This window comes from Tamandua tetradactyla, chromosome X, assembly GCF_023851605.1.
Source record: "Tamandua tetradactyla isolate mTamTet1 chromosome X, mTamTet1.pri, whole genome shotgun sequence".
NCBI classification, from domain to species: Eukaryota; Metazoa; Chordata; class Mammalia; order Pilosa; family Myrmecophagidae; genus Tamandua; species Tamandua tetradactyla.
In genome coordinates, this window is record NC_135353.1 from 94,700,072 (window position 1) to 94,712,535 (window position 12,464).

General features: G+C 39.2%; 1 protein-coding gene across 4 annotated transcripts in view; it reads left to right on the forward strand.

The window, feature by feature from the left end:
• Positions 1-213: 213 nt before the first annotated feature.
• ZDHHC15 (zDHHC palmitoyltransferase 15) overlaps positions 214-12,464 on the forward strand; it is a 279,992-nt gene continuing 267,741 nt past the window's right edge. For all 4 annotated transcript variants that reach the window (XR_013169451.1, XM_077145733.1, XM_077145732.1 and 1 more), the window contains exon 1: positions 214-802. Coding sequence is in view for 3 of the 4 variants with exons in the window: in XM_077145733.1 (XP_077001848.1) it covers positions 667-802 (136 nt within the window). In the remaining variant the exon portion in view is untranslated. The remainder of the gene's footprint in view (positions 803-12,464) is intronic.

A 12,464-nucleotide genomic window follows, 5' to 3' on the forward strand; every position in this document is an offset into this window, starting at 1 on the left:
TAGGCTAAATCAGGAAGGAGGTAAGGAGAAAGGGAAGTAAGGAACGCCTTGTCACTGGACGCACACAAGCAGCGACTGCAGTATTACGTGTTAAGCATATTGTTCAAGCAGCAGTGGGAGGATGGGCTGGATGACCTTTAACTCGTGCGATACTATGGTTCGCGTCTTTCACGCTGAGTGTATGTGTGCTCGTGTGTGTGTGTGTGCGCGCGCGCGTGTGACAGAAACAGAAAGACAGAGGCAGAGACAGAGATTGAAGAAACGTGGTGCGACACAGTGCAGTAGGAGCTGATGGGCGGGCCCAAATTTCTTATTCTTGATTTTTTGCAGACGTCAGGCCCAGCACAACTAGCGCTGTAGAAAGGGAGGGGGTGGGGCAGAAAAGGAAGGGGCTGCACGGCCTCTGAACGCACCCAGCCTCGACTGCCTGATGGATCACCTTCCGCTCACACGCGGCCAGTTCCTTCTCTCCATAACTCATGCCTATTGTGCCAGGCAGGGCGCCCTGAGCCTTGCAGCACCACAGGTGACATCGGATCAGTGAGGCGGTCCCCGCCAGGCTGGGCAGTGGAGCGCCGCACGGCGCACCATCTCGCCTTCCAGCCACCGCCCCGGCAGTTCCGAGTCAGCGACAACAGGCCTGCTCGGTCGATCTTCGAGCCGAAGATGCGGCGGGGCTGGAAAATGGCTCTGTCCGGCGGGCTGCGGTGCTGCCGCAGGGTGCTGTCCTGGATGCCGGTACTCGTCATCGTCCTCGTCGTGCTATGGTCCTACTATGCCTACGTCTTTGAACTCTGCCTGGGTAAGTGAGGATGGGCACCTAAGACGGGGAAATTATGCTCCAGTATGCCCTACCCTTCACACTGGTGTCTGCCTCTTTTCTCATCTCTCAAACTGCCGTTTCTCTTTCGCTCCCTGGAGAGCACCACGTCCGTCCGCAACCTCTGGCCTCCCACAATATTTCCTGCGCCCTTCCTAGGGGTCTCACAATGTCGCCATCACTTCCCACCTAGGGTTTCTTATATTGCTTTCTGGCCCTACCCACAATAATTTTCTGATTCTTCCCACTGTGGCCTCCTTTTATTCATATAGGGCAACCACTTGTGCCTTGTTTTCTAATTCTGGGGACCCCTACCCTACCCAATTGAGGAAACAACATACCTTGTGCTTTAAAATTGTTCTCTCACACCGCGAGTTCCATTATTGCATCCAATTTGGAGCCCCACTACTTTCCCATCCACTCCTACTAGGAACCCCAAAATATTTCCTGCCCCTCTTACTACCTCTCCATTTTCCCACACTGGAATCAATCATATTCTCCTGATCCTCTTACACTGGCTGGAGTGCGTCACATCAGCTCCCATTATATACCCTTTCCAATCCCATTGGTTACCCCCTTTTCACATAATGGCAAGCCCTCCATTGTCTCTCCCTGTGGACTTCACCATTTTCTCATCTTCTCCAATGGCATGAGTCCTGCAATACATCCTGTCCTCTCATACTAGAGCTCCTGATTTTATCATCCTGAGGTCTCCAGAAGCATCCACTCCTTCCTGTTAGGGGCATCACATTATCTCCTGGTACCTCATACTAGTGATGGTGATTTCATCACACTATGATCCTGCCTTGTCCGCTGTCTTCTTCCATTGTCTTTTCAAACTAGAGTATCCTCTATACCCTTCCAGAAGGGTTCCCACAATCTCATACCTCTTCAAAGGGCTCCTACTTTTAAAATTATAATTCCACCCTTGTCATCTTTTTTCTTTCCCGGGGAATCCACCCCCACACCCCATCTCCTACCGGCCTCTTCCACTGCTACCCCCTACATTTCGCCATCCCCTTCCACTGAGATTCCTTATTACCATTTCATCTTCCTTCCTCCTAGGATTGCATTTGTTCCCTATCTTCTCAAAATGCACCTTCCTCACTGAGGTTTCTAATATTATTTCCTCCCCTTCCTAGTGGGGACTTCGTTTTTATTTATTTTTCCATTAGACATCTCCTTTAATAAATGTGCGGCCTGGGGTCTCCTCTTGTACCCTATCCTATCACAGTGGGGAGCATCCCATACCCTCCTTATCTATTAAATGATTTCTCCGGTCTATCTTGCCTCTACAAACTTAGAATTCTATAGTATTTCTAGACACAACCCCCAAGATCTTCCTCTATTTTTCTCCACTTGGATAATTCATAGTCCCCTGTCCTTATCATTAATGGCCTTATAGGGTACTTATCAACTCACGGTGCTGTTTTCATATTATATCTTGTCTCCTCGTAATAGGATTCCCGCTTTTCTCAAAATGGGATCTCCCTTTGCCCATGTCTTTTGACATTGAAAAATACCCATCTTCTCTCTCTGGATTCCACTTATATTTATTGTCACTTCACCACTAGAATCCCACTGCCATCAACTTTAAACTTGTGTTGAACAATGTTCCCTTATTCATTCTGGGCTGGGTCCCAGTATATTTCCAGCCTCCACATACTAGAACTCCTACTTGTGCAACTAAACATAACCTCACATCCAGGTCCTTCCAAGAGGCCATTATTTCTTCATAATAGATTCCTCTCACCTACCAAATGATGGTTGGGGTGGCTCTTTTATTCTAACACCAAAACTTGAATCCACTTATAACTTCCTTCCCTTACAGATTTGACAAATCAGTAGGGTTCCCCAGGTAAGGAGGCAAGAGATAATCTTCCCTCAATATGTAAGTTTCTTCTACTCAACTGTGTGCATCAGAATCATAATTTTCCCCACCTCTATCTTAGAGATATTATGGAAAATACAGAAAGAGCTCTTAAAATTAATTCACTTAGTTGCTTTCATAGATACAAGTTGCCTTTAAAAACATCTCAATCTGGTATTGAGGTGCATTCAGCAGACTGTGCAATGACTGGGAAGTTTTTACTCTTTCATAACTTAGCACTTAGCCTTTTTTGAATGTTTGATTGAAGAGTCAAAGTTTAGCTCTATTATGGCATGTGCTTTACTTCTCAGATAGATGCCACATAGTAACCACTATTAAAATATGTTGGACCCAATGCTAAATATGAACAATAGGGGGGTATAAGGGACATGGAGTATCAATAATAAGGGGGTATAAGAGACATGGAGTGTTCTTTTTTGGAGTAATGAAACTGTTCTAAAAATGGATTGCGGTGATGAATGCACAGCTCTGTGATTAAACTGGGAGCTATCAATTGTATACTTTGGATGAATTGTATGCAGTGTGAATATATCTAAATAAAAATGCTTGAAAACATGTTGGAGTTTTTCAGTACTGGCTCACATAAGCTTAGCCAAGAAAACTTTAAAAATTAATAATGATACTTACAGTGCTTGCTCTATTCCAGGCACTCTCCTAAGTACTTCAGATGTATAACTCTGTATATATTAACTCATTTAATCCTTAAAATAACCATATGAGGCAGGTACCGTTACTATCTTAACAGTAGTAATGGGGGCAGATTTATAAACTGAGGCACAGATCAGCAACCTCAGGTAAAGAGCAAGATAGAATCAGTGCAAATAATTGGCTTTGTATAGGTTTTTATTGAATCACATCATATTTAAATCTGAAAGGAAGTTTAAAGCTTATTTATTGTATTTATTTAACATACTGCTAGCAATAGTACACACACAAATCACGCACTAGTGGGGCTACATGCCAGGCATTGTTTCTAAGTGACTACACACACACACACACACACACACTTAATACTAATCACAGCCTTATGAGGAATATATTATATTCTGCTGGGTTTACATATGAGTAAACTGAGGCACAGAAAGATTAAGTAGCTTGCCTAAGGTCACATATCTAGTAAGTGGCCACACTTGGATGTTAACTCAGGCAGTTTGGCTCCACAGTCCATGCTCTTAACTACCACGCAGTATTGTCTCCTCTCAACTAATACGTAGGTCAAAACTTGAGACTCACGGGCCAAATGCACCCTAAGGATTTGTTTTATTTGGCCTGCACAATATTTTCATAACATTTTGCCAAAGTTGACATTTATTTAAAACTCAGGAGAGTAAGGCAGCCTGGACTTCCAATACTGGTTCTGTAAGTCCATCTTGTCATGCTCATTTTACAATTTTAACAAGTGAAAGATCTGATTACAGTGAGGTTAAATCAAATATTCCTAAAGTCCCATGTTTAATAAACAGTGGTGCTAGAATTGGACCTGATTGATACCAAAGGCCATGCATTTTCTATTGCAACCAAATTAACAGATTTGAGTCTCAATATGACTCAAAAAGTGATATTAAAGGTCTTACTTTTCTCTACGAATAGAAACTGCTGCCTTCTCCCTAAAATCAATTTAGAACTGAAGCTAAAAGTGGTATTTCTGTCCTATAAGTCTTAGAATTTGAATTCTGAGACTTAGTAACTAGGAGACCTGGGACAAATTACCTAATCTCTCTCAGCCTTAGTTACCTCAAATATACCTTCTTATAGTGTTGTTAATTCATACCTCAAATAATTGCTTTGCACCTACTATATGCAGAGCATTGTTGGTGCTGTGAGGCTTAACTAATGTTGTACACGAAAAGCATATATCACATTTCCAATGAAATGTAAGGGCTCATTATATAGTAGCTTGTTAGTACTATTGTTAATGAGTATATAGGGCATCCTGCATGTCTCAGAAAAATAGAGGCTTGGGCTTTCAGAGAGGTAAGAAAGTAAGAATATTCATTTTTTTATTGGGGTAAAATTCACATAATATAAAATTCATCCTTTAAAGTGTACAATTCATTAACATCTAGTACATTCATGATCTTGTGGAACTATTACCTTTGTCTAGTTCCAAAACGTTTTCACCACCACAAAAGGAAATTCTTTGCCCATTAAGGAGTCACTTCCCATTTCCTCACCCTCAGTCCCTGGCAACCAATAATCTACACTCCATCTGTATGGATTTAACTATTGTGGGTATTTCATATAAATGGAATCATACAATATTGTTCTTTTGTATCAGTCTCCTTTCACTCAGCATAATGTTTTCAGGGTTCATCCACATTGTAATATGTATCAGTACTTCATTCTATACTTCATTCTATTTTATGGCTAAATAATATTCATTATAAGGATTGTTCTAGTTTGCTTGCTTCCAGAATGCAATATACCAGGAATGGAATGGCTTTTTAAAAGGGGAATTTCATAAGTTGCTAGTTTACAGTTCTAAGGCTGAGAAAATGTCCCAGTTAAAGCAAGTCCATAGACACGTCCAATCTAAGGCATCCAGGGAAAGATACCGTGGTTCAAGAAGGCCGATGAAATTCAGGATTTCTCTCTCAAGTGGAAGAGCACATGGCGACAGTCAGGGTTTCTCTCTCATCTGGAAGGGCACATGGCGAATGGCATCATCTGCTAGCTTTTTCTCCTGGCTTCTAGTTTCATGGAGCTCCCCGGGAGGCATTTTCCTTCTTCATCTCCAAAGGTCGCTGGCTGGTGGGCTTTCATGGCTATATCGTTCTTCTCTGGCTCTCTCCAAATCCCCTTCATTCTCCAAAATATTTCCTCTTTTATTGGACTCCAGTAAACCAATCAAGACCCACCCAAATGGGCGGAGACATGTCATCACCTAATCCAGTTTAACAGACACTCTTGATCAAATCACGTCTCCAGAGAGATGATCTAATTAGAGTTTCAAATATTCAATACTGAATGGGGATTAGAAGAAACAGCTGCCTTTACAAAATGGGATTGGGATTAAAATATAACTTTTCTAGGGTCCATACATCATTTCAAACCAGTACAAGGATATACCATATTTTGTTTATTTATTCATCCTTTGATGGACATTTAAACTATTCCACCTTTCGGTTATTGTTAATTGTGCTGATATTAAGATTTGTATACAATTTTTTGTTTGAACGTCTGTTTTAAATTTTGGGAGTATATACCTAGAAGTAGAATTGATGGGTCATTTGGTAATCCTATGGTTAATTGTTGGGGAACTGCCATACTGTTTTTCATGGCTGTTACACCATCTTATGTTTCCATCAATAAGGTACAGGTGTTCCAATTTCTCCACATCCTCACCAATACTTATTTCCCTTTTTGTGGTTATAGCCATCTTAGTGGGTACAAAGTGGTATGTCATTGTGGTTTTGACTTGCATTTCCCTAACGCCTAATGAAATTGAGCACTTTTCATGTGCTTGCTTGCCCCTTATATGTCTTCTTTTTTTATTAGGAAAGTTATGGGTTTACAGAACAATCATGCCCCCAGTACAGAATTCCCCTATACCACCCCACCACCAACACCTTGCATTGGTATGGAACATTTGTTACAATTGATAGCATATTATTATTATTGTATTTTTAATTATAGTCCATGGTTTAACTTATGGTTCACTGTGTAGTATAGCTCCATGATATTTTTAAACTTTTTTTATTGTGAAATATAACATATATACAAAAAGCAATAAGTTTCCAAGTACCTTTTAACAAGTAGTTGTAGAACAGATTTCAAAGTTTGGTATGGGTTACATTTACATGATTTTTAATTTTTTCTTCTAGCTGCTCCAAGACACTGGAGACCAACAGAAATATCAATATAATCATTCAGCAGTCATACTCATTTGTTATATCCTGATTTCTCTGTTATACTCCTCCTTCTCTTTAAATAACATGTATACTTAAGAGAAATAAGTGTCAAAGTATATCACATCAATTAGTTATAAGAGGGATTTCAGAGTTTGGTATGGGTTATAATTCCAATTTTAGGTTTTTATTTCTAGCTGTTCTAAGGTGCAGGAGGCTAAAAGAAATATCAATATAATGATTCAGCACTCATACTCATTTGTTAAACTGGACTGTCTCTCAATAACTCCATCGTCACTTCTGATCTTTTTCCCACTCTTTAGGGGTGTTTGGGTTATGCCCACCCTAACCTTCTCATGCTGGAAGGGGCTGTCAATAATATGGGATGGGGGATGGAACTAGTTGATGTCCTGGAAGGGCTGGCCCCTCTGCATTTCAGGAATAATCTGTTCGAGGAACCCATTTGAAGGTTGTAGGTTTTGGAAAGTTACCCTAGTGCATGGAACCTTTGTAGAATGGTATAGCATGACCTAGGTATTCTTTAGGATTCACAGGAATGACTTTGGTTGGGGTTTGGCAAGTTATGATAGGTAGCAATGCTTAACTAAAGCATGTGCAAAAGTGACCTCCAGTATAGCCTCCCAACTCTATTTGAACTCTCTCAGCCGCTGATACCTTATTTGTTACACTTCTTTTCTCCCTTTTTGTCAGGATGACATTGTTGATCTCATGGTGCCAGGACCAGACTTATCCCTGGGAGTCATCTCCCAGGCCTCCAGGAAGACTTTCATCCCTGGATGTCATGTCCCATGAAGAGGGGAGGGCAATGATTTCACTTGCAGAGTTGGGCTTAGAGAGACTGAGGCCACATCTGAGCAACAGCAGATGTCCTCCAGAAGTAACTCTTAGGAATACCTATAGGTAGGATAAGATTCTCTGCTACATACATAAGCTTCACAAGAGCAAGCCTCAAGATCAAGGGCCTGGCCTATTGATTTGGGTGTTCCTAATGCTTGGCACAGTATTCGGGATTTCTCCAGTGTTAAAGTTGAATAGCTCCATAATTTTTCTCCCATATCTCAAGGGACTTTGCCAATACTTTTTGATTATCTGATTAATATACTCTGGGATGTATCCAGGCACTACATTAAGCTATAAAGGATGAAAGGCGCTCACTCTTATTCTGGGCTCCCTGTATTTGGATTGTTTAAATGATCTATCCAGACAGGTTGAGTTGGATTTATATGTTGCAGAAAATTAAGGTTCCAGATATAATAAACCTTTCCTCCTTTGGTCTCAAAGAGTGGATGAGGTTCTAAAATATAGACAATAACTTCCTTACCCCTGTATTCTGAATTACCTTAGTCCTGACATGATTGGCTTCATACTTATCTCTAAATACCAGATTATGCATATATGAAACAGCCCCTCAAAACCCAGAAATAACAATTACTGCTCCAAACCTTCTGAATTAAGGTAATTCAGAATATAGGGGTAAGGAAGATATTGTCTATATTTTAGAACCTCATCCACTCTTTGAGACCAAAGGAGGAAAGGTTTATTATGTCTGGAACCTTAATTTTCTGCAACACATAATCTAACTCAACCTGTCTGGATAGATCATTTAAACAATCCAAACACAGGGAGCCCAGAATAAGAGTTTACAATCTAGGCCCCAGTTTTCTTATAAGTGTTTTCTAAATGAGATCATACTACATTTGCTGTTTTGTTTCTGGCTTATTTTGCCTCACCGAATGTCCCCAAGGTTCATTTACATCCTTGCATGCCTCACAACTTCATTCCTTTATGTAGCAGCACCGTGTTTGATCATATGTTTACATCATCACTCAACAATCTACTTCTCAGTCAGTGCATCTTTCAGCCACCTCATGTTTAATGTCCAAAGTCACAGTCAATCAACACTCTCAATTTTAGACAACTTCATTGCTCCCAACAGAAAGATAGCCAAAAAACACACCCTCACCAAACAGAAAATCCCAACCTCCCCCTAAATCTTGCCCCTTCCCCCATTATGTACCCCTGGTATTGCTGTGATACTGTTGATGTTTCCCTGTTAAACATACCATAGCACGCAATAACATTTTCCCCCCATACCCCCAAATTATGCATTCTTTGTACAAGATTCATACCTTTACAGTAGTTCTTGCAAGAATTTATTTGTATTTGTAATATTAATTGGTGGAAACACATGAGTCTATACAACCTCTTTCAATCTTGTTCACCTTCAATATGGTAATATTACTTATGGACACCCTAGTGAACCAACTTCAGTTCTATTGATTCCCTTACAATTAAGTTTAACCTTATTAGCAAACTGTTCACACATCTCAAGCTTCTGTGTATCTCTGTGTCCCCTATGTTCTGTATTATAAGTCTTTGATTTTACCTTTACCATGGTCATAACAGTGGAGTCATACAGTATCTTTCCTTTTGTGTTTGGCTTATTTCACTCAGCATTATGTCCTCAAGGCTCATCCATCTTGTCATGTGCTTCAGGATGTCATTTCATCTTACTGCTGCATAATATGCCATTGTATGTATGTACCACATTTTGTTAATCCACTCGTCTGTTGATGGGCACTTGTATTGTTTCCAGTTTGGGCGATTGTGAATAATGCGGGTGTGAACATTGGTGTGCAAATGCCTGTTTGTGTCACTGCTTTTAGCTCTTCTGGGTATATACTGAGTAGTGGTATTGCTGGGTCATAGGGCAACTCAGTATTTAATTTACTGAGGAACCACCATACTACTTTCCCTAGCATCTGTACCCTTAAATATTCCCACCAACAGTGTATAAGTGTCCCAATTGCTCCACAACCTAGCCAACATTTGTAGTTTCCTGTTTTTTTAAAAGCAGCCATTCTTATAGGTGGGGAAGGCTTTAATATTTTTATTGATAAAACTTAACATAGAAACATACTCATTGTAATCTTGATCTGCATTTCCCTTACAGCTAATGAGAATGTGAATCTCTTCATGTGCTTTTCAGCCATCTGTACTTGATTTTCAGAAAAATGTCTATTCATCTCTTTAGCCCTCTTTGTAATTGGGTTGATTGTTCTTTTGTTGTTGAGACATATAACTTCTTTATATGTACAAGATATCAAACCTTTTCCAATGTGTGATTTCCAAATGTTTTCTTTCATTGGGTTGGTTGCCTCTTCACAGTTTTTACCAAGTCTTTCAAGGTGCAAAAGCATTTGATTTTGAGGAGTTCCCATATATTTTTTGTTGTTGTTTATGCTTTGGGTGTAAACTTTAGGAAGCTATCTCCTATTACTAGGGCTTGAAGATGTTCCCCTATATTTCTTTCTCGGAGCTTTATGGTACTGGTTCCTTATATTTAGGTGTTTGGCCCAATTTGAGTTAATTTTTGTATAGGGTGTAAGGTATGGGCCCTCTTTCATTCTTCTGGCTATTGGTGTCCAGTTCTCCCATGCCCATTTATTGAAAAAACTACTGTGTCCCAGTTCAGTGGATTCGGGTGCCTTGTTGAACATCAGTTGACCATAGATTTGGTGGTCTGTTTCTATGCTCTCAATTCAGTTACATTCGTCATCACTTCTACATTTGGCCAGTACCATGCTGTTTTGACCACAGTGGCTTTATAAGTCTTAAAATCAAGAAGTGTTAATCCTCTCACTTCATTCATCTTTTTTAGGATGCTTTTGGCTATTTGGGGTCTCTTTCCCTTCCAGATGAATTTGGTAACTAGCTTTTCCAATTCTTAAGATTAGGATGTTGGAATTTTGATCAATACTGCATTGAATCTATATATCAATTTGGGTTCTAAGGAACCAATTCTCGTGGTTTCTCAGAAAAGTGGATATAGCAATCCATTAGTATATCTTAACTACATTTAACCTTTCTATCCATGAGCATGGAATGTCTTTCTATCTATTTAGATCTTCTTTGATCTTGTTTAACAATGTTGTGTTGCTCTCTGTGTACAAGTCCTTTACATCCTTAGCCCATCCCTAAATTCTTGATTCTTTTAGTTGCTATTTTGAATGGAAGTTTTTCCTTAATTGTCTCCTTTGGATATTGCTTGTGTATAAAAACATTACTTGTTTTTGCACATTAATTTCATAACCTGCCACTTTGATGAATTTGTTTATTAGCTCAAGTAATATTGTTTTACATTTCTCAGGATTTTCCAAATATAATATCATGTCATCTGCAAATAGTGAAAGTTTTACTTCTTCCTTTCCAATTTGGATGCCTTTTATTTCTTTTTCCTGCTTGAATGCTCTCACTAGAACTTTTAGGACAATGTTGAATAATAGTGGTGACAAAGGGCATCTTTGTCTTGTTCCCTATCTTAGGATAAAAACTTTCAGCCTCTTACCATTGAGTATGACACTGGCTATGGGTTTTTCATATATGCCTTTTATCATACTAAGGAACTTCCCTTCGATTCCTACCTTTTGAAGTGTTTTTATCAGAGGAGGATGTTGAATTTTTTCAAATGCTTTTTTTTAGCATCAATCGAGATGATCATATGATTTTCCCTTTTCAATTTGTTAATGAGCTGTATTACATGAATTGAATTTTCTTGCGTTGGACCATCCTTGCATTCCTGGTGTAACTCCCACTTGATCATGGTGTATAATTCTTTTAATGTGCTGCTGGATTCAATTTGCTAATATTTTGTTGAGAATTTTTGCATCTATGTTCATTAGGGAGATTGGTCTGTAGTTTTCCTTTCTTGTAGCATCCTTACCTGGTTTTGGTATTAACACGATGTTAGCTTCATGAAATGAGTTATGTAGTGTTCCTTTTTCCTCAATTTTTTGTAAAAGTTTGAGCAGGATTGGTGATAGTTCTTTTTGGAATGTTTGATAGAATTCCCCTGTGAAGCCATCTGGCCCTGGGTTTTTCTTTGTAGGAAGATTTTTGATGCCTGATTGAATCTTTTTAATTGTGATTTGTTTGTTGAGAGCTTCTATTTCTTGTTGAGACAGTGTAACTTGTTTATGTGTTTCCAGAAATTTTTCCATTTCATCTAAGTTGTCTAGTTTCTTACATGTAGTTGTTCATAGTATCCTCTTATGATATTTTTTATTTCTGCAGAGTCTGTGGTAATGACCCCCCCCCCCCATTTCTGATTTTATTTGAATCCTCTCTCTCTTTTCTTTGTGAGACTTGCTAATGACCCATTGATTTTATTGATGTTCTCCAAGAACCAACTTTTGGTTTTATTGATTCTTTCTATTGTTCTTTTCTTCTCCCATTCATACAACTGCCTTTAATCTTTGTTATTCCTCTTCTTCTGTTTGCTTTATAGTTAGCTTGCTGTTCTTTCTCAAGTTCCTCCAGGTGAGCAGTTAAGGCCTCAATATTTGCTCTTTCTTGTTTTTTAATATGGGCATTTATGGCAGTAAATTCCTCCTTAGCACAGCCTTTGCCACATCCCATAAATTATGATATGTTGTTTTCTCAATTTCATTAGTGTCTAGATAGCTACTGATTTCTCTAGCAATTTCTTCTTTGACCCACTGGTTGTTTGAGTGTGTTATTTAATCTCCATTTATTTGTGAAAGTTCTCATTCTTAGATGGTTATTGAGATCCAGCTTCATGCCATTGTGATCAGAGAAAGTGCTTTGAATAATTTCAATTTTTAAATTAATAAAGTCCTGTTTTGTGCCTGCATATGTTCTATCCTGGAGAATGTTCCATAAGCACCAGAGTGGAATGTCTATCCTGGTGTTTTGGGGTGTAATGACCTATATATGTCTGTTAGGTCTAATTCACTTATCAAATTGTTTAACTTCTCTATTTCCTTGTTGATCTTCTGTTTGGTTGTTCTGTCTATAGAGGAGAGTGGTGTGTGAAGTCTCCTACTATTATTGTTAAATGTCTATCTCTCCCTTCAGTTTTGCC